At 37.1% G+C, this 22,495-nt stretch overlaps 2 protein-coding genes and 1 long non-coding RNA gene across 4 annotated transcripts; all 3 read left to right on the top strand.

The window, feature by feature from the left end:
* Positions 1-1,302: 1,302 nt before the first annotated feature.
* LOC124382937 lies at positions 1,303-3,896 on the top strand. Its single transcript, XR_006925145.1, has 3 exons — positions 1,303-1,475; positions 1,933-2,025; positions 3,054-3,896. It is a non-coding gene; the product is annotated as an uncharacterized LOC124382937 (long non-coding RNA).
* Positions 3,897-5,388: 1,492 nt separating this feature from the next.
* LOC124382890 lies at positions 5,389-13,814 on the top strand. 2 transcript variants are annotated; one of them, XM_046845221.1, is made up of 6 exons: positions 5,391-5,560; positions 6,573-6,703; positions 7,739-7,831; positions 8,547-8,659; positions 12,219-12,864; positions 13,635-13,814. In XM_046845221.1, the coding sequence occupies exons 2-6, from the start codon at positions 6,608-6,610 to the stop codon at positions 13,812-13,814; spliced, it is 1,128 nt and encodes a 375-aa protein (XP_046701177.1). In that variant the 5' UTR covers positions 5,391-5,560; positions 6,573-6,607. The 2 variants fall into 2 exon arrangements, with proteins under 2 accessions (XP_046701178.1, XP_046701177.1); XM_046845222.1 differs by lacking the exon at positions 7,739-7,831 and having other exon boundaries at positions 5,389-5,560.
* Positions 13,815-22,421, top strand: LOC124382889 (sentrin-specific protease 7-like). The gene is made up of 16 exons (XM_046845220.1): positions 13,815-13,946; positions 14,156-14,340; positions 15,649-15,756; positions 15,925-15,958; positions 16,085-16,291; positions 16,401-16,672; positions 17,450-17,583; positions 18,784-18,900; positions 19,088-19,207; positions 19,906-19,998; positions 20,109-20,266; positions 20,359-20,393; positions 20,493-20,536; positions 20,774-20,842; positions 21,855-22,005; positions 22,097-22,421. Exons 1-16 carry the CDS (start codon positions 13,862-13,864, stop codon positions 22,271-22,273), a joined length of 1,989 nt encoding a protein of 662 aa, XP_046701176.1. The 5' UTR covers positions 13,815-13,861; the 3' UTR covers positions 22,274-22,421.
* The last annotated feature ends 74 nt before the right edge of the window (positions 22,422-22,495 follow it).

Consider the following 22,495-nt stretch of genomic DNA (forward strand, 5'->3'; position numbering starts at 1 on the left):
ACTAATTAATCATGGGGATGATATTCATCTTCATATTCAGAGATGTTTTAAACCCTGCCATCTTGTGGATACATTCTGTATCGAATCTGATTATTTAATGCATTTACATATAAGGCATTTGGCATGCTGAAGGGCTCAACACTGACAGCTTGGTTGTGCTGGTATTTGTACTGATGACCTTCCAAACAGAATTATGATCTAAGCCACTATATAAAACAATTAAGTTTAATAAAATAATAATAAATAAATAAACTATTTATTATAAGTAATTACAAAAATAATGTATTATAAATAAAGTTGCCAAATTCCAGGAATTTTCAAGACTGGAAACAAATAACAGGGAACTTAAATATATGTGAAAACTTGGAAAAAAAGTGGGGGGGGAAAGATCTTCAGTAAAATCTTGTTTAAAGCAGATTAAACCAGATTAGATGCAATTTAAGTTGGATTTCTACCCTGCACATTCATCAATCACATGCACACAGCACACACATGCACCATGCATTCCTCCACAACACAACACAAATCATTTATTGAATCCTGCACACAAAATGATGTAAAAAAAAATGTCCATCTTGGAAAGTATGCTTAAACTACATAAATATTACATAGATTTATGTTTCAAACTTCCTTTGTGCTTTTTGTAAGCTATTGTGCAACAAAATTAGTCAAAGTCAGAAATGTCAATCTGTATTAACATCAGAATCAGAATCAGGTTTATTGTCCAAGTGTGTTGACACACACGAGGAATTTGGCTCCAGCTGTTAGTGACTCAAAGGTACAGACATCAATAACACTACACATTTAGCTTGGACTATACAAGACAAAACAGTCTATACAATACAATATATCCTACGCCAATATCCTTATGACCAAATGTTATGTTTTTAAATGATTAAGTTTATATACATTTCCACACATTTCTAATGAATTCCCATCAATTTTTGATAAGTTTCCAATTTGAAGTATTTCCAAAATTCCCCAGATGAAGTTCATATGGAAAGTTTCCCGAAATGTACGGGGAATTTTCCACCACTTTGCAACCCTAATTCTAAATAATTTATAAAAAATTATTAAGTATAAAGTAAAATAATAAGTATAAGTAAAGAATAAGTTTAAGTAAAATAATAACTCAAAATATTGAATCTAATTAAACTAATTCTGTTTAAATTCTGTAGAAATATATAGTGCACATACGAGTTTTAGAATGAACGCCCTAGAAGCCTCCTGATTGGCTGGTTTGCATCTTGTGCCCTGTCCCCATTGGCTGTGAGGGAGAATATATATCTTGACGCAATCGTTTCATAACAAGGGCGAGACAACGCGGAAGTCCAAAAGACCATAAAGTAGAGACGAAGCGTCTCTCACTTTCTAAACAAAGATTTATAAACATTGATTTGTTTTCATTTGATCTGTGCAGAAGACGCCGTAGAGCGTCCCGTGGTGTGGTATAATGGTATGACTTCTGATAAAAGGTAAAACGCCCTTTAATTTATTTTATTTTATTTGTTTCTAAACATTTATTGCATAATTGTTTGCTTATTAAATATAAGATGACGTAGTTATATACATTTTATCGACACACACACACACACACACACACACACACACATATAATATATATATATTATAATATTATTATTATATTATACATTTTAAATATTATTATAATATTCTATAATATAATAATAAAATGTATTGTCTATTACTCATTTTTATAGAATAACATTATATTTCAATAACTAATAATTATAAATAATAATACATTATTAAGGGTATAACATTTTATACTGTATTAAACAAAATTCATTTGTATTAAACAAAATGTCCCTGCTATCTGTTATACATCAAAGTTTATACATAATACTCTGTGTGTGTGTGTGTGTGTGTGTGTGTGTGTGTGTGTGTGTGTGTGTGTGTGTGTTCTATCAGCCGGTGCCTATGTGGTGCGGAAGATCTCTTCTGCTGTCCGAGGGGATGAGCAAAAAGATGAGCCTGTCCGCACGCCATGTAGCCTGGCCCAAGGTGAGACCTCCTGAAAACCCAAGTTGCTGTTTTCCATAATGCATATAATACCATGTGATCACATCATGTGACCTGGTGATGACTCAGGAAAACTGGATTTAGGATCACTGACAATGAGCAGAAGAAGTTTAATTCAGTCTAATTGGATGTATTGGAAATGTAAATACTGGTTTATTAAAAAGCATAAAAAGAGTAAAATATATAAAGTGTCATGGAAATACTACATGAAGTCACAGAAAAATCAGGAAAGCCACTGGAATTCTATATTTTGGTATATTTACTATACTTGACCTTAGATATATTATATATACAGAAAATACTAGATTAAAGGTACCTGCATCCTATTAGATCTATTACAGAATGTATTTAGCAAAAGAAAATAGTTAGTAGGTGTAGATCTGGGATATTTTATAGCTCTAGTGTCCAGTGTCCATCTCTTGTATTCATACAATCTTTAAGATTGTTCATACAGTGGTGTGAAAAAGTGTTTGCCCCTTCCTGATTTCTTATTTTTTTGCATGTTTGTCAAAGTCCTGACCTGAATCCTATTAAGATGCTGTGGCATGACCTTAAAAAGGTGGTTCATGTTAGAAAACCCTCCAATGTGGCTGAATTACAACAAATCTGCATAGATGAGTGGACCAACATTCCTCCTTAGTGCCGTAACAGACTCATTGCAAGTTATCGCAAAAGCTTGATTGCAGTTGTTGCTGCTAAGGACGGCCCAACCAGTTATTAGGTTTAGGGGGCAAACACTTTTCACACAGGACCATGTAGTTTTGGATATTTTTTCCCTCAATAATTAAAACCTTCATTTAAGAAAAGTAAGAAATCAGGAAAACACTTTCCACACCACTGTATGTGTGTATAATATATATATATATATATTCTTTTTGTATTTTTTGTGCATGTGTGTGTGTTTCAGTCAGTGTTGTTTGGCTTTAACACTGACACACAGGTTAATCACCGAGCTCTGTAAAGTAATAGAGTGACTGAGATATTCATATGTTTCTGTGTTTGTGTTTCAGCTAATAAGCGTCGGAGTCAGAAGCGGTTAACAGCGGCTGAGACATCATCTCCAGACCTGGATGATGGCGCAGTCTGTGTGCCTTCCACAGACACTGCAGTTCAGAAACGTAGTTCCTGAGGTTAAAGGTCACGCTGGTGCATTACTGGGTAATAGACAGTCTGATTAGCAAAACATATATTTACACTGAAGCCAATTTAGATTTTAGTTACATAATTGTACCTAGAGTGCTAATTAATTATTTAAGAATAATAGTACATAGTGATGAGCAAAATGCTGGAGTTTGTCTTTGTAATTATGGGCTTATTTACTATCTGGCTGCTCACAGACCCAAATTGGACTCTAAAATTAGTGCTTGGGTATGTAGATAAAAACTAAACAGAATTATAAACATCTGAGAATTTACTAATAACAGTATATCTCAATAGTTTCCTTTTATTTATTAAAAAGTACAATTAAAAATTAGAGGAAAAGTTTTAATATTGGGTTATCAAAAAGTTTGACAATATACTGATAATACATCACTCTAAAAAACATTCTTTAAAAAAAACCCTTTTAGTTAATTAATGTTGTTTATCAACCCAGTTTGCCCTGCGTGACTGTTATTCAGTGCCTTTTCTTTCTCACTTTTTCTGTTCACTCAGCTGTAGAGTGTGACGGTCTGTTCATCAACCTCTAGCTTAGGGTCTGGACAGATCTGAAGTTTTCCTACAGCTGTATTATTTTATGGAATGTATAAACCAATATTTATCACTTTACAAGAAAGCCTATTCAAAAGAGCAGGGCTTTGAATGTGTATAACATTTTCATACCTTGTGTGAAAAATAAAATCGCTTGAAAATCAGTGTGTATTGTATTATATTTGTATTTGGAACAACGCAATTGTATTTTAACGGCACTTATTGTATCAATGCCCGATAAATGTAGCACGCATTTATTTTTGAGCATTTTATTAAAAATAGAAATAAATATAAAAGAAAATATAATCTTTAATGCAACACATTTATTCAGGACATCCTTTCTATATTCAGATATGAAAAAACAAAAATGATAATCAATAAACATTTGGCTTACTGATGTGCCAAGTCTCAAATCAAACACCAAAATCCGCCATGATGCACATCCGGCAATTACAACCGTCCGTGTGGAAACATAGCAAAATTTCAGTTTGGTGTCCTAATAATTTATTCAATTCAATTCATTTTTATTTGTATAGCGCTTTTACCAATGAACATTGTCTCAAAGATACAGTCACAATGTGGTGATAAAAATGAATAAGATATTCTTTATAAGTGTAAGTTTGTCCTTGATGAGCGACTTTAATTTATGTAATTTACTACACCATAATTACTTTAAAACATTTGCAAGAATATTTTTTCTTATATTTGCACAAAGCAACATTTGTCCGTGTCCATCTGGATTAGAGTACTAAAAACTTGAAAATTATAAATTTAAGGTACAATTTAAACAGATAAAAATGTGCGATTAGGTTGCAATTAATCACGAGTTAACTCATGACAATCATTCGATTTATCTTGATTAAATATTTTAATTGATTAAAAGCCCAGCAACATGTACTTTAAGCTACAGAGGCCCCGACTGTTAATTGACGGCAGATTCCTTTGACCCTGATATATGATTGGACAGAAAGACTAACGTAAAATGTACACTCGGTTGTGTTGCTTCTTAAAGCAGCACAACTGAGATAAATCATAAAATAAAGAGAACAGACTATTGGGAATAATTTTACAGTATTTATTATAAGTTATGAGTCATAAACAGCATATTTTTAAATATTTTTTAATATGTTTTAATATCATATAATCCAGTTGATCCACTCAGTTTATATATCTGTCTGAATCCCCTGGATGATCCTATCATAAACATTTCTTTTTATTCTATTTATCTATTCTAAAGAAGCATCTGCAATATGAATGGAGAAGGTAGGGAATGTAATTTATATTGTGTCAGATTCTCAATATGCCTTTGCCCCTTTCCCGAGACATATTTGTTAATTTATGGTTCAAATTATATTTGTATTAGTTCAGGCCTGTATTCATCACCATGTTTTCCAGTCTACCTATTGAGTGCATGTCACTACTCCATAGGGACTGGATTGTAAACAAGCCCCTCGAGCGGAAGTAGACGAGGCTGAACAGAGACTGGCCGTTAAATAGCCGTTCGACACCCATTCTCCTTGTGTAGAACCCGCCTCCTTCTCTACGATTGGTTACTACATGATAATAACAGTATCTGCATCCAATCAAAGAGTGGATATAAGTTTTAACCAATCAACGCTCAGAATACAGGTATCGAAATATAGAAGACGATACGGCAACTTTCTTCCGGTTTATACCGGAAGTTTTTATTCAGGGACGCAGAGGTGCGCTCAAGGCACTTTGGAGATGGATATGAACTTGTTTTAGTGTCTCTTTTTAATTCATATTTATTTATTGGTTTTAAATTATGAAATTATGTTTATAGCAGTCGTTCCGCTCGTGAAAAAAAGTGAGTAAAAAAATAAAATGAAAGTGAAATTGTAACATTAAATTGTATAGCCTGTTAGCCTTCAGGCTAAATAACGTAAACTGACAGGGAGCTCACAGAGACAGTGTTCAGACTTTTATTGATTTATTTGTTATAATAATAATAATAATAATAATAATAATAATAAGTTATGGAGTTTATTGCATGTACAAACAATAAACAGATCTGGATTCACTGCACTTGTTTGTGGCACGTATGTGTGTAGTTTCATAACAAAATAAATAGACAGACAGACAGATTTATTAATTTAGCTATTAATATTTATGACGTATTAAATGTATGCATGTATTTATTTACTATAGGTCAATTCGAAACGAATATTTACTTTCTAACACTGTTAGAAATACCTATAGTAATAATTTTGGCATTATTAATAATACTACTAAAAATATTTAATTATCAACAGACAGATTCAGATTTAAATATTAATATTTTATTTGTATGCATTTTGTGCATGTATGCGTCATTTCATAGCCAGCACTGTTAGTTTAATGTCAATAGTCTGGATATCACATTTATATCACAGATAAGTGCATAAATGCAGTGTGTGTGTATGTGTGTGTGTGTGTGTGTGTGTGTGTAATATAAACAGATAAATCCAGATTCATGTGTACATGTTTGTTGCTTATTTCTTAATTTCTGATTTACTTTTCAACATTCTTGAAACCAATAATAATAATAATAATAATAATAATAATAATGTCAGCTTACCAGCCACAAGTGGAGTTTATTGCACATATATACAGTAACAGTAACAATAACAGACATGTCTGGATTCAGCTTCTGGTGTTTCATTTGTATTTATGTGCATGTGTGCGGTTGCATAACCAACACTGTTAATGCAGCACTGTGTAATGTAAAAAGTCCAGATATCAGTACATCAGTTCATTTCCCTGTGGTGATGAATTGAAGCATTAGAAGCAAACTCCTTCTCATGTTTGATACGCTGTTCTGATCTTCTCTGCCCCTACAGCTTAAGAAGTAATTTCTCGAACTTTGCGAGTCGCGATGCCACATGAGAAAGGTTCAGACACTGGTGCTGTTACTGTGGACCCTAAAAAAGCTCTGACAATCACACCGGGAGGAAAGCTCAACACTGGTCAAGTATGCACTTTCTGCGAAATTTCAGATAAATCATTGTTGATATAAATGCTATAGGTTTTAGACACTGACTTGTCACAAAATATTCAACACCATGAGCAATACAGTTGTGCAATGAAAGTCCAGTAACTAGTAGAAATGCACTTATCCAGTGGGTACATTTTTTCTTTGGCTAAATGATACTGATACCACAAATCCTCTTAGAAAATGACTCATCTCTCTTCAAGCATTTTTCTAGGGTTCTTTAAGACAATTTGTTTCCTGCCGCATTCATGTCACAGAAATGTGATTCAATACTGATCTGGGTTTTTCAGGCTGGTATCAACACATCCCTGCTGACTGGCTTTAAAGATCAATTATAGAGTAATACACAAGGAACAAGTTATCTGTGATAGCACTTTTAATATACCGGCACTCTGTGCTTAATTATGATTACTCTCATCATAGACAGATGTAATGTAAAAATTTCTCATGTAAAGCATATACAGTATACAATATATATATATATATATATATATATATATATATATATATATATATATATATATATATATAAATATTCTCCAAGAAGCATTATTGTATAGAGTGACACACAAAATTATGAGTAACACAATGACAAAGAGTACAAAGAAAATAATAATTTTAGCGATTTTTTTATGCATCTATAAATTATATAACTGATTATGGTAAGTTACATTTTTATTACATATATGTGTGTATATATATATATATATATATATATATATATATATATATATATATATATATATATAAATCATTAATAAAACATACAATATATATAATAGTAATATGCATGTTAGTGCATGTCACAACTCCCCCACCCCACCCAGGTCTATGGGGGAAAAAAAGAAAGAAAAAGGTTGGGAACTACTGCTCTATAGTGTAACTGTATATACTACAGTATGAAGATGTAAAGTATGTCCGGGTTAGTGGGAGTCTCATGGCCCAGATTGTTTAAAAAACTGATTGCAAGTGACTTATTAGCAATTGGAAACTTTGTGTTTGCGTGTTCGTCAGATTGAAAATCCATTGAAAATCCACAAGAAAAAAGGACTTCTCGATGGAGGCGCAGATGCAGACATGACAAAAATTGTGAGAAAGCACCCCATGGTAAGCGTACACAAGCTGCATAGAAAGCTACTGTATTTATAGCTATACTGGAAATCAAAGGTTGATAAAGTATGTCAAGGAAATATTTCCCACTCCATTATACCACTTCCACCTGCATGGACTGTTGACACAATGCAGGTTACAGCCATGGATTCATGGTGTTGGCACCAAAATCTGACCCTAACATCTTTGTGTTTGAGCAGAAATCAATCGGACCAGGCTACGGTTTTTCTAGTGTTTAACTGTCTAATGTTGGTGAGCCTGTGCCCAATGCAGCCTCAGCTTCCTGTATTTGACTGACAGAAATGAAACTCGTTGTGGTTCTCTGGCTGTTGTAGCCTTGTAGCCGACTCTCCTCGAGCTTTGATTTGAGGTTGTGTCCTCTGGGATGCTTTTCTGCTAACTACAATTGTACAGAGTGGTTATCTGAGTTTCTGTAGCCTTTCAGCTCAAACCAGTTTGGCCATTCCCTGTTGACATTTCTCAACAGCACTAAGACCTCATTTATATTCATGTTGATGGTTGATGATATCCGAAGCCGCTGGCTCGTAGCTGCATTGTTTTATCCATAGCATTGCTGTCACAGGATTGGCTGATTAGATAATTGCATTTGTACAGGTTTTTCTGATAAATAGCTTAGAGATCAGATTCACAACCAGCATTAAAATGATCACGAATTTCAAGTTCGTCACAGAAATATTTCTGCATCTGTTAGATCCACTGGACACAACTGGCAGCCAACGGAGCATCCTCTGGATCAGCTCATCACCATAATTGGAGACAAGCAGATGAACTCAAGAATGATTCACAGATGCTGGATATTAAAAGGTAACCATCAACGTCCTGCAACGATGTCTAAAAATAGGCCGACTGTTTGGTAGATTCAGTTTCACAACCCCGCAGAAAGATGCAGATGTTCGAGGCAACCACAGAAAAGAGTGTGAAGTCAGAATGGAGGCGTTGTTAATGCCTGTGTGTTGTAAAGGGGATTCATTAATGTTTTATCCTTTCTTGTAGTTCTTATGATATAATATTTAGGATCATGTCAGGTCTAGGTTTTAAGACTGCAAAAGGTGGAAAAGTCCAAGGTGTGTGAAATTACTTATGCATGGTAGTGTAGGTTAAAGCTGTGAATTTAGGGAGGTACTTGAGAGAATGCTATAAGCGAAACGAATTACATTTTAAATGGTTGTGCTAATAGTCTATATTGGTAGACATCACACACTCGTATGCATGCTCATGTTCAAACACACACTATTTCCTGTCAAATTAGCATACTGTATTTTGCAGTGTAGAACGAGTCACGGTGGTTTGCAGCTACTTTCAAGACATTTACTTGCTGGTGTTAGTCAGATAATATAGTAATATTTATATTCATCCACATTCATAGCTGTGATGATATGAGTGCTGTGCCCTTACTTCCTTGTTCATTTAAGGAGCTGTAGAGTATAGACACACACACACACCCCACAGTACTACTTGCTCTGCTGCTTTGCTTATCATTGGCTCACCTTCTGTCTCATATTGCCACGTGTTCATTGGCAGAGAAAGATAAACTGGCTGCTGAACATGAAACATGAACATAAAACATGGCTTTTGTAGATTTTGTACCTAAATGAATTTAAATTGAAGATAGCGTTCCGTTCCGCCCTGTTTCTGAAGGGAGGACTTTATGTTCTGCATCAGAATGTCACAGTACATGGTAGAATCTATGTTTCCCCCAATACCAGCAGCACTTATGCAGCCCCAGACCATAATGCTACCACCACCACCATGCTTGACTGCAGACAAGATACACTTTTCTTGGTTCTCTTCACCAGGGCGTCACCACACATGTTGGACACCATCGGAGCCAAACATGTTTATCCACAGGACATGGTTCCAGTATTTCATGCTCTTGGACAAGTTGTCTTCAGCAAACTGTTTATGTGCTTTCTTGTGAGCCAGCTTCAGAAGACGCTTTCTTCTGGGACGATGGCCATGCAAAGCGACATGTTGCAGGGTGTGGCAGTACGGTCTGAGCACTGACAAGCGGACCTTCCGTTTCCGCAACCTCTAAAGCAATGCATCTGTTTTTTGAAGCAGCTGCACCTGATGCACAGAACTAAGACTCGACTTCTTTGATGGACCCTTGTGAGATCTGTTCCGAGTGGAACACGTCTTGGAAAACCTCTGTGAGACCCTGTGCACTGTACTGTAACTCAGTTTCAGGGTGTTACAGATCTTCTTTTAGCCTCGCCATCTTTGTGGAAAGCAACAATTCTAATTCTCAGATCCTCAGAGAGTCTTTACCATGAGGTGCCATGTTGAAAATCCAGTGGTCAGTATGAGAGAAATTACACCATATTTTTAACTGCTCTACTACAAGAAACACAAATTTGTATGGTTCTGTCAAGCAGACAAAAACATGAACGCGATGAATAGGACATGTGGCTTTGCACGGTTGCATAACGTACAGCTGTTATCACTTAGGGTGTACTCACTTTTGTTTCCAGTTATTTAGACAACATTGAGTTACTTTTAGAGGACAGTAAATATGTAGTGCTATACAAGCTGCGCATTGACTACTCTAAAATATATCCTAACAATTCTGTTTGGACTGCGGCTAATTGGAACCGACTTCACCATACAACAGGACAAAATGAGACACGAATCATCTGTCCAGTCTCTGTAAGCTTTATTTAGAGAGCAGACTGTCAGTCTGAGTTTTATCTATGATGGAATGGCCTGCCTAGTCACCACACCTAAATCTTATTGAACTGCTCCTGAATGAACTGGATCGCAAGGTCAGAAGGATATCTTCAACTAGCATGTTTACCACTGTGTGGCATCCCCTCTTCTTTTTATAACAGTCTGCAAACGTCTGGGGACTGAGGAGACAAGTTGCTCAAGTTTAGGAATAGGAATGTTGTCCCATTCTTGTCTAATACACGCTTCTAGTTGCTCAAATGTTTTAGGTCTTCTTTGTCGCATCTTCCTCTTTATGATGTGCCAAATGTTTTCTATGGGTGAAAGATCTGGACTGCAGGCTGTCCATTTCAGTACCCGTATCCTTTTTCTACGCAGCCATGATGTTGTAATTGATGCAGTATGTGGTCTGACATTGTCATGTTGGAAAATGCAAGGTCTTCCCTAAAAGAGACGACGTCTGGATGGGAGCATATGTTGTTCTAGAACTTGGATATACCTTTCAGCATTGATGGTGCCTTTCCAGATGTGTAAGCTGCCCATGCCACACGCACTCATACAACCCCATTCCATCAGAGATGCAGGCTGAACTGAGCGCTGATAACAACTTGGGTTGTCTTTGAGCTCTTTAGTCCGGATGACATGGCGTCCCAGTTTTTCAAAAAGAACTTCAAATTTCGATTTGTCTGACCACAGAACAGTTTTCCACTTTGCCACAGTCCATTTTAAATGAGCCATGGCCCAGAGAAAGCACCTGCGCTTCTGAATAACGTTTAGATATGGCTTCTTTTTTGACCTATAGAGTTTTAGCCGGCAAAGGCAAATGGCACGATGGCCCATGTTGTGATTTCCATTACAGTAGCGTTCCTGTATATGATGCAGTGCCGTCTAAGGCCCTGAAGATCACGGGCATCCAGTATGGTTTTCCGGCCTTGACCTTTACGCACAGAGATTGTTCCAGATTCTCTGAATCTTTGGATGATATTATGCACTGTAGATGATGATAACTTCAATCTCTTTGCAATTTTTCTCTGAGAAACTCATTTCTGATATTGCTTCACTATTTATCGCTGCAGCATTGGGGGAATTGGTGATCCTCTGCCCATCTTGACTTCTGAGAGACACTGCCACTCTGAGAGGCTCTTTTTATACCCAATCATGTTGCCAATTGACCTAATATGTTGCAAATTGGTTCTCCAGCTGTTCCTTATATGTACATTTAACTTTTCCGGCATCTTATTGCTACCTGTCCCAACTCAGCTCTCATGAAATCCAAAATGAGCCAATATTTGGCACAACATTTCAAAATGTCTCACTTTCAACATTTGATATGTTATCTATATTCTATTGTGAATGAAATATAAGTTTATGAGATTTGAAAATTATTGCATTCATTTTTTATTCACAATTTGTACAGTGTCCCAACTTTTTTGGAATCGGGTTTGTATGTATATATATTGTGTGTGTGTGTGTGTGTGTGTGTGTGTGTGTATATATATATATATATATATATATATATATATATATATATATATATATATATATATATATATATATATATATATATATATATATATATAAATAATATTTCTCTGTTGTATGTTGGACAAGGAAGGGTTGTGCACTTGCACTTGCTCTTCCATGCCTCAATCAAGTAGGTCAGTATTTGTATATTTAAATTTATTTCCTGTCATTTTAGGTGCCAGGTTAAAGTGATCTTGATGGACGTTCTCCGAACAGAAGAGGGCCAGAGATACCTGGGTAGCTGTGTGAGTGACACCAATGCAAAGGTGCAGGCACCACTTAAAGAAGAACCCATGGAGAGGTGGAGGGAGAGAAGATCCTCAGCACAGCACAGCGCAGTCAGGAGGAGAACTAGTGCACCTCACAATGACCAAACTAAGATTTCACCTCTCAAACTCACCAACTCCGCATACACTGACTCTGTGCGTGCTGAGAAAAATTATATGCACTTTTCCAAAGAAGTCCGGTCTCCAGTGGCCAAAAGATGCAAACGATTCAACAATTCACTGAAACATGCAGAACCTGCTGCATCTGATGAGGAATATTCCACTCCACTTAAGCAAAGTGACTTTTCACCAAGCAAAGAAAGTCATAATCTGTTTTCTGAACACACACAACCACTGGATGAGAATGAGTTGTGCCAAGATGAGGAAGGTGACTCTCCGAGGTCCACGAGTACTGTTCATTCTGAAGAATCTGATTCAGAGCAGATATCTGACACTTTAAGCACAGCCTCATACACACCATCACAAGTTAAGCAGCCAAGTCGCTCTAGCAGAATGGAACATCAGGGTTTAGAGAGTAAAGATGTTCCCGCTCAGGTGAAATTTCCAAATAAACTATAATATTCAGTAAAACATAAAAATATATTCTAAAGCAGTGGTTCTTAAACTTTTCTTTTCCTGAAGTAAATTGTCTGGTTCCCCCTCGGCATGGAACTACTGCGTGGATTTACTATGATAGTGTTGGGAATGCCTGTTCATGCAGTTCTCTAATCAGCCAGTGTGTGGCAGCAGTGCAATGAAAAAATTCATGCAGATGCAGGCCTCAGAGGTTTTGACTGAGCTATGATTGCTGGTGGGCTGGTTTGGGTATTTTTTATAACTGTTGATCTCCTGGGATTTCTCCTGGGAAAAAGGAGTTGATGAGGGTGTACAGAGAACGGCCAGACTGGGCCGAGCTAACTACTTTAGCAATGTCTCTAGCATCTTGTGAAATCTGTACTATGAAGAATTGAGGCTAAACAAAAGGTGGTCCTATTAAGTATAGTGTTTCTATTAAATGATGCAACTTTTTGAATAACAGCTTTGCAAGACGCAAGCTTAGCCGTCTATGTGGAGCGTAGTCCACTGTATTTTGTAAAAACCTAGTATAAATCATTTTCCAGCACATTTTCAATCTGTACTTGAGGCAAATAAGTTCAGTGGTACAGAACAGGATTTGCCTGATGGCACATATTCAGTTTCAAGAAATTTTTTAAGGAATAGCGATGTAAAATTTCTTTTTTTGCTGTATAAAAACGTTGAATGTTGTAGTTAACATTAGAAGTTCCTGTAATTGTTGGGTATTTCATTGTGCTCTGTTTCCGTAGCTAAATACCAGTGAAAATAAAGTTCAAGAATGTGCAGAAGTTACTGAAGACAGAGAAGGAAAAACAGAACAGGAGAAAGAAAAAGAAGTGGAGGAAGAGAAGCCTCTACACCAGAATGGAGAAGTGCTAGATGAAGCGGGTGGAGCCAGAGGCAGCGTCCTGCGCTTGTCTTCCGGGTAGCTGAGGGACAATTGGCTGATGGAGAAATCACACCAAAATCCAGTCAAATGGCAGCCTCTGCAGATAAACACTTCCTTGACTCAAAGCTTGTGGAAGTCAGACAGGCCTCTAAGCCACAACCAACTGAACCAAGTGAGTGGCAGTCATGGATCTTCATAGATATGATCCTTATTTTCAATGATGTTCTAGTAGACACCTTTATATTTTTTTATATAAACTTCAGTACCTCTTTATTTAATAACATTTTGGCTGTCATTTTTGTTTGCGTTTATATGAGCTGTGTGAGTAGAAATGTGCTTCCATTGCGTTAAGTATACGTTTCATCCTCTCTTCTCTCTCAGTTGTTCTTTCCAGTGAAGAGGAGGAGGAGGAGGAGGAGGAGGAGGAGGAAAAGGAGGGTGGAACTTCACATGTCCAAGCACTAGAGGGAGCCAAAGAGCCATACAAGCAACAAAAGCCTTCACAGGCCATAGAGAAAAAAAAGATTCCAGATGCACACATTTTTCCCTCAGATTTGAACAAGCAGGTGTGCATTACTGTCTCCACACACCGATTATTAAGCAGAGAAGCAGCTGGATAGGGTTGTTTTGCTGAATCCGCCAGGTTTTTTCCCCCTCACAAGCTATTAAATGTAATTAGATTCTGCAATCCTTGCAGTATTTCATCCTTTTGCGGTTTAGTGGTGAACTATTGTTTACAGCTCCTAAATATGACACGATTTGTCAAGTTTTCTAAACGCTTCTCTCACATGCAACTAACCTACAAGCCTCCTTTTACAAATTCTCCTTTTTGCACTGATTTGTCTTTATACAATAGCTCAACAATTGCTTTCTCTTTGTCATAGTGTAACTGTTTCCACCAAAGAAACGTACCAGATTGAGGTTTCCTAGTAACAGGTTGGAAAATACAATCCTCCGGTTGAAAATGTTCAGTTGGCCAACAGTGTCACCTTCAATTCCTTACTCAACAAACGTGTGCCATTATAGGACTAGCTGTTGTAATGCAACATTGGTTATATGATTGTGACGATCACCTTTGAACTCTCATCTTAAAAAATATTTTATGCAAATTCTAAATAATGTTCATTTATTATTCAAATATAAATTACATTTTAAACCAGCAGAAAGTAATTTGTCAGAAATGTATTGTTCAACAGCAATTGCGTAATGTTAACACTAGGTGGTGCTGTAGCACATTGAGAGTGGGGTGTTCTTTAAATCCCATTAGTGAGCTGTCTAGAGCTTCACCAGATACAGGGCTCATTCTGATACCAAGGGCTGATCCAGTCATGGTTTTAAATACTGCTCACCAAAGATTTACTGCTTGAAAGCTCTAAGATTAAAGCGCATAACATCACAATAGCAATTCCACAGTTTGCCCCATTTCCAAAGAGTAACACAAGTGGAAGGAGGTAATCTTCACGAAACAGAACGATACGTTCACAGTTAGATTTAGTTGTAACTTAAAATACAACACAGGCACTATTCTGACAGTTACATGCACCAGGTACCCCAGGAATTTTGTGACGTAAGTGCACAACTGTGCTTCAGAGCAAATAATGCTCTAATTATTTGGTCCATGGAGGAGGAATAATTTGTAATGAACCCCCTCACCACCATCACCACCACCAATTTTTCCATTAACTTTGTTTCAAACTTTAAAATGAATACTTTATCTCCTCAGTGTACACCAAACCACTGTTAGATGTTTCCATTTTCTTCCTCAGATTTCATTTTCAGTCCATCCATATCCATCGTCAACATTTCCCAAGGTATTGATGACCTAATCTTCTGCAAACTGTTGATTTATTTATTTCTTCATGCGTCCTGCCTAGGGTTCCAGCTTCGAGGACTCGACTTTAAATGGTTGTCCAGTCATGGAGCTTCAGTTCTCTGCCGTTTACATGGGCATCCTCAGTGTCTCATGTAATGGGCTTGTAAAGGTCTGACTAATAGCTATGCTACACTTATTATAAAGATATATAAATTGGCTCAGATCTAGCTGAAATAGTGCGAATTAAATTTTGCTGTTGGTTCTGTTCACTTGCCATGTGTTCTGTATTTCTGACATCTTATTTTGCTTTAATATATTTATGCTCTGTCTCTTGCAGATCACAGATGATAAGATCACCATTTCATTGAAAGGTAAACATGTGTAGCAAAAATGTACTGAAGAGTTTAAAATGTTAAATTACTTTGTGAAACCAGTTTATGGAGCAGGAACGGTGGAAACCGTGTAATATATGTTTCTATCTTTTATTTGCTGTGTAGATTCTTTAGGTTCTGAGGTAAAAGCATCCTTGGCGACAGTACACGTGCGGAAGTACAGCGTGTGGGATGGGCTTTTGGTGCAGGACAGTAATTTAGTTAAAGAAAACGAAGTTCCTCCTTTATCTATCCTCCTCTTATGGCTGGATGAGGTTCAAGCACAACATTTATTTAGCGACTTGTCAGTCATGCAGACAGAGACACGCCCAGGTGAGTCAGCCACATCGCTTTAAGATTCTTATCTCAGCTGTTTGGACCTCTGTTTTTTACTCTGTGCGCTTGTTGTTTTTTTTCTCCTGTGTTGTGCTCGGCGCTGCAGCTGAGGGTAGCACGTGTGTTGTGCTCTGTGTGTCTGAACCACTGAATGGAGTTCAGGGTGCACTGCTGGCCTCTATAATGGACATTGTAGGTATCAGACATGGAAATAACGAGCTTATGTCCCCGCTCACATACGCCGACAGTCTGACGCTTCTGCAGAACAGCCGAGACTCAAACATGCTCCAACTGCTGATTCCCAAACCGGAGACCGGAGTCTTGTGTGAATCTGGGAGCTCACCTGCACCAGTGAGCCCAACTACAGCTTCAGCTAAGGTGTGTGATGCACCTATGCTTTTAATGCTCTATACAATCAACACTTTAATTATGAACTTTTATTTAAAATTATTTTGGAGAAAATACTGCGTTTTCTTTCAAGTAAATAGATACATTTTCATTCTCACCTCTGGCAGAAACTAAAGAGATTTTAAAAACCAAGATTAGCTACAGTATAAGTGTCTCCATCACAAGGAGAGGTGTAGAAGATGCATTACCATTTCCCTTCACTGGAACGATTCCCCTGTGCACAGTGTGAGCTCCATGAAGACATTGTTGTTTAAGTTTGGAGAGGAAGAATTTAAGTGTCTGAAATAGACACTGAACACCATGGGATGATTTGAAAATTTTCTGACTGCACAACAGATCTCCTCACCCAACATCAATGCCTGATCTCATTTATACTCTTGTGCCTGAATGAACACAAATCTCCAAAGCCACACTCCATTATCTAGTGGAAAGCCTTACCAGAAGAGTGGTATAGATAACTAGCTGACTAACCTATGGTTTTGTAATAGGAACACATGTGTCTGATGGTCAGGTCAACATATACTTTAATTATATAGTGTGTGTGTGTGTATATATATGTATGTATATATATATATATATATATATATATATATATATATATATATATATATATATATATATATATATATATATATACAGTATATGCCTGTCTTCAGTAATGTATGATAGAACCATCTAGGTATATATTTGTGTGTGTGTGTGTGTGTGTGTGTGTGTGTGTGTGTGTGTTTGTGTGTGTGTTCCCAGGACACAGATACCCAGCCAGACTCCAGAGCCTACGCTTTATGTCAAAGCAGAGGTCAGAGTGTTTACAGTGTGTCCTTGGCTCATAAACCTGTAACAGATTGGACTCAGTACCGGCATTGTGGTCCTGCACGCAGGTACTCAGTCCAAACACCATGTTAAATATACTGAATGTTGTATTGTGGGAAAAGTATCAGGTGCAATACTTAAATCTTGCAATGCCTAACCAAAAAAATTTCACATTTTATATATATGTACAGTATATATACACACTATCTGTGTGTGTGTGTGTGTGTGTATGTGTGTGTGTGAGAACAGTGCATCCGGAAATTATTCATTCTACAATACGCCATAATGGCAACGTGCAAGAAGTGTGTTTGAAATCTTTAGAATTTATTACAAATAAATAAAAAAAATCACATACGTATTCACAGCCTTTGCTCAATACTTTGATGAAGGACCTTTCGCACCAATTATAGCCTCAATCTTTTTAAGTTTGATGCTACAAGCTTAGAAGTCGTCTGGTAGCCACTCTTTTGTCATCTTGGCTGTGTGTTGTACAGTCAGTCTCCCATATTTTATCATTCGATACCTAAAGCAGATGATTTTTAACGATCCCTTGTACAATCTCATTTAAATTAACAGCCAGGTTAAAATAAGGCTAATGTTTAGTTCCAGCACTCGTGAGTTATTAAGTGAGTAGCTTATGCATTAATTGAAACTGTTACCCAACATCATCATGTTTTTGTTTATTGAAAAGAAAATCTCCCTTAACGATGTTTAAATTAAATGCAGGTAGTCCCCGAGTTATGATGGTTAGATTTTACGATGAAGATAACGAAAAAATTGTAAAAACTTAAATATTTTTAATCCGCACTCTTTTAATTTTCATACAATACGTTGGGACTCTGGCAGGAGGTACACATTGTGAGATGCCTTACAATCTCCATCGGTCTACAGAGTTCAGTCGTCTCTGTTTATGGTGTTTCAAAGCCCAGTTTTAGCTCTTGTCTCTCTCCATTTTTATCAGCATCACCAGACACTAAAACAGTGTGTGTCTGGCTCTGCCCTCCACTCACGATCCAGGGCTCGTCCACGCGCCTGCTGCCATGCTCTAAATTCTGTTCTGTAATTTGTTAAATTATTAGGAAGGAATAACAGAAAGCCAGACAGGACTGGTCCCAATCCAGAGCTTACAATTCCGCCAACATAGCATGATGATCAAACTGTTTACTTACACCATTAATTTGTAAATGTGGCGAGCACTGCTCTTGGTTTTGCACAGAATAGAGAAAAGGGAGGCTTGAGTATAGCTGACTTAATCATTCTAATCTCAGGTTGATCCAGTTTCCTCCACCACCGTCCAAAGGAGCCATAACCGTGACCACTGAGGACCTGGAGTGTTTAGATAGCGGGGAGTTTCTCAATGATGTCATCATCGACTTCTACCTCAAGTAAGATGCTGCATACACAGCATGCATTTGTTCCCAATTACACAAATAAATTACTGCACATTTAGACTGAAATTTGTCTGTAACATTATTGTTTGTTTAGAAATAATAATGCGCTGCTTCAAAAACAGTTTGAAGCAACCAGTGTTCATATAGTACATGTGTACATGTTATTGTGTGTGTCTCAAAGGTATCTATTGGTCCAGAAGGCCCCTCATCCTTCCGTGAGAAGATCTCACGTTTTCAGCAGCTTCTTTTATAAACAGCTCACACGGCGTGACAACGCTAATGAAGACAGCACCAGCACACCGTAAGTGGGCTAAGGAGAGGGTGGAAAGACATGGAAAGGGCCCTAAAATGCAGCTGGTATAAAGCTTTTTTGAAAAGAATTGAAGTGTTGAGGGACACAAACACGTTTTTGTTTTGTTATCACTCGTGGGCTTCATGAATGTTATAGGGCAAGATATGAAGGTAAAAAAAAGCTGAGCTGAGGAACCTATATATATATATATATATATATATATATATATATATATATATATATATATATAGTAAGGAGGAAGACAGTGAACAATGACTTTCTTGGTAGGCTACTGTTTAGATACTACTGTTTAGAGTCACGGTGAAGGGAGAGCTCGCTTACTCCAGTTGCAGCAGAAATCATATGAGCACACAGGTTTCCAAAACTCGTGCTTTTTCATTTTTGGTGGTCATAATGTTATGCATAATGTTCGTGTGTGTGTGTGTGCGCGTATGTACATATAATATGTATGTACATACACACAAACACATTTTAGATTACATTTGAGAAATAAAAATGTTTTTATCAATATCAGCTAAAATAGCTTGTAGATGCTACAACCTAAGACTCAGTGATAACAATGTTGTGTTGTTTGTATTAGCTATAGTTTTTTTTGCTGTCTGTTTGTTTCTGTTTGTTTAAAATAATGATTTTTTAATAATAATTGGAATGCATATTGTGCGGTTGTGTGTGTATTTGTGCTTTAGAGCCCAACTCAGAAGGCACCAGCGGGTCAGGACCTGGACACGTCATGTGGACATATTTGAGAAAGACTTCCTATTTGTACCCGTCAATCAAGAGTGAGTACCAATAGGCATAGACATCTTGCACACCTGTCCTTGATGGCAAATGTCATGTCTTTGGAATATAGTAGTTTTGTTGATGTCCCTTGTATTGTTTAATATTGTAGAGCTCACTGGTATCTAGTAGTTGTGTGTTTCCCCGGGCTGGATGAGCCACAGTACGTGGCGAGAGGAGGCCATGCCTCAGCGCATGATGGGACTGAAAACACCAGTGAAACCACAGCTCAGAGTGAATCTCAGCGTGAAGATGAGGACATAAATTCAGGTACATTTCACCCGAGTGACCTTATTAAGCATTATCAAATGCATTTGTCCAGTTTATTGTACATTAAAGACACACTGCCTTTCTCACCATAGATGAAAACTCTTCTGTTTTTGCTCCTGGTCCACCAGTAAGATCTGAATATTTTATACAGAAATATATAATATTCCCATAATATATAATATATCTTTATATTGATATGTTATACACTTTCCACCTGCATTTTTAGACTTGCACAGAAAGTACCTGTAAACGACGAACTGTCTGTAAGAGGTATGACCGATTTTGTTTTTACCACAAGTTTTACAAATAGCATCTTTCTAGTGAATATTGGCATGACATAGCCTTAGATTATGTTTATTATGTGCCATACAAGTCCCTGTAAATTAAGTGCTTCTACAACCATGTTAAAACTTTAGATCGTGGTGCATAATGAGGAGTGTGAAACATTGCTGGTGTGTAACAGCTATTCAATTATGTGATAACTGTATAATTCTAAATATCCTTCAGACCCTGCATTCTTATCATGGACTCTCTGAAGCTGTCTGTTCATGAGCGTATCTTCAAGCTCCTGCGCGAGTGAGTGTCTACCATACCTTGTTCATGTTGTATTATCTATGTTGTATGATGTAGAATCTTTGTTTTGAAATATAGGACACTGTGTAATTATTCAGAATGAGTATACATTTTTATTATAAACATAGGGTTAATCAGAATTCCTTCGTAGCATCCATATGTTCAGCCACATGCCATAATTCTCTTGATGGTCAATATTTTTGGGGATCCCAATGATTTGAAAGTATGAACTCGTAGATGGTAATTAAGGACTGAATTTGGCTGCATGTGCTCAAATACACCAAATAGGATTTAATATAAAAATCTGTGTTAGTGAACACAATTCAGATAATATACACCGACCAGGTATAACATTGACATTATAACATTGTGAGCGGTGAAGTTAATAACACTGATTATCTCCATCATGGCACCTGTTAGTGAGTGGGATATATTAGGCAGCAAAGCGAACATTTAGTCCTCAAAGTTGACGTGTAAGAAGCAGGAAAAATGGGCAAGCGTACGAATTTGAGTTTGACAAGAGACAAATTGTGATGTGTAGACGACTGGGTCAAAACATCTCCAAAACTGCAGCTCTTGTGGGATGTTGCTGGTCTGCAGTGGTCAGTATCTATCAAAAGTACTCCAAGGAAGGAACAGTGGTGAACCGACGACAGGGTCACGGGCAGACGAGGCTCATTGATGCACGTGGGGAGTGAAGGCTGAACCACGTGGTCCGATCCAACAGACTGTAGCTCAAACCGCTGAAGAAGTTAACGCTGTTAATGCTCGACAGATCAGGACTGTTTTGGCAGAAAAAGGGGACCAACACAATAGCAGGGAGGTGGTCAAAATGTTATGCCTGATCAATGTATATGAATAAAGTGGTGGGAAATTTATTCCAAATTTGCAAATCTTTGCAGATGTAGAATATTGTAAATAGACTATTTCCTGTTTAAAAGGACTTGGAATAGCTGTAGCTATAACTGATAAAAAGAATAATACCTATTTCCATGCATCTTACGTATGTGTTTAGGTATCTTCAGGCAGAGTGGGAGGTAAAACGAGGCGGACATCGAGACTTTAGTGCAGAGCGGATGGTGGGCTCTCACTGCATAGTTCCCCTGCAAGACAACAGTAGTGACTGTGGTCTTTATTTATTGCAGTATGCAGAAAGCTTTTTACAGGTAAAACACATTCTCACTGACATTTGTTTAATTTTCTTTTCCTGTTTGATAAACGGCTCGTAAATGTAATGTATATTTTGACTCTTTGTAGGATCCCGTAGTGCACTTTGACCTGCCACTGAAGCTGGCCTGCTGGTTTCCACGACAGAAAGTGCGCGAGAAGCGAGAGGAGATTCGAGATCTTGTGTTGCACCTGTACCGATTTCAGCAAGGCTCTCTGGGAAATGAAAGCTCAGAGAATAGAAAAGAAAAAGGAAATATAGTTTAGTAGTTTTGAGCATTAAGAAGATCTGACTTATTTTTTTTTACTTTTATTTATCACATTTTATTGTAATGTTTTTAGGTCTCCAATGTGTTTTTATGCTTTTGTACACCTTAATGCAAGAACTGTAATAAAATCCATGATGTGAAACACACCTTGTTTTATTCATTTAAACAATTCATGTAAACTGTATAGGATCCTATGTTTCTTTGGTGTGTTTTAGAGCTG

The sequence above is a fragment of the Silurus meridionalis genome, chromosome 3, assembly GCF_014805685.1.
Source record: "Silurus meridionalis isolate SWU-2019-XX chromosome 3, ASM1480568v1, whole genome shotgun sequence".
NCBI lineage: Eukaryota > Metazoa > Chordata > Actinopteri > Siluriformes > Siluridae > Silurus > Silurus meridionalis.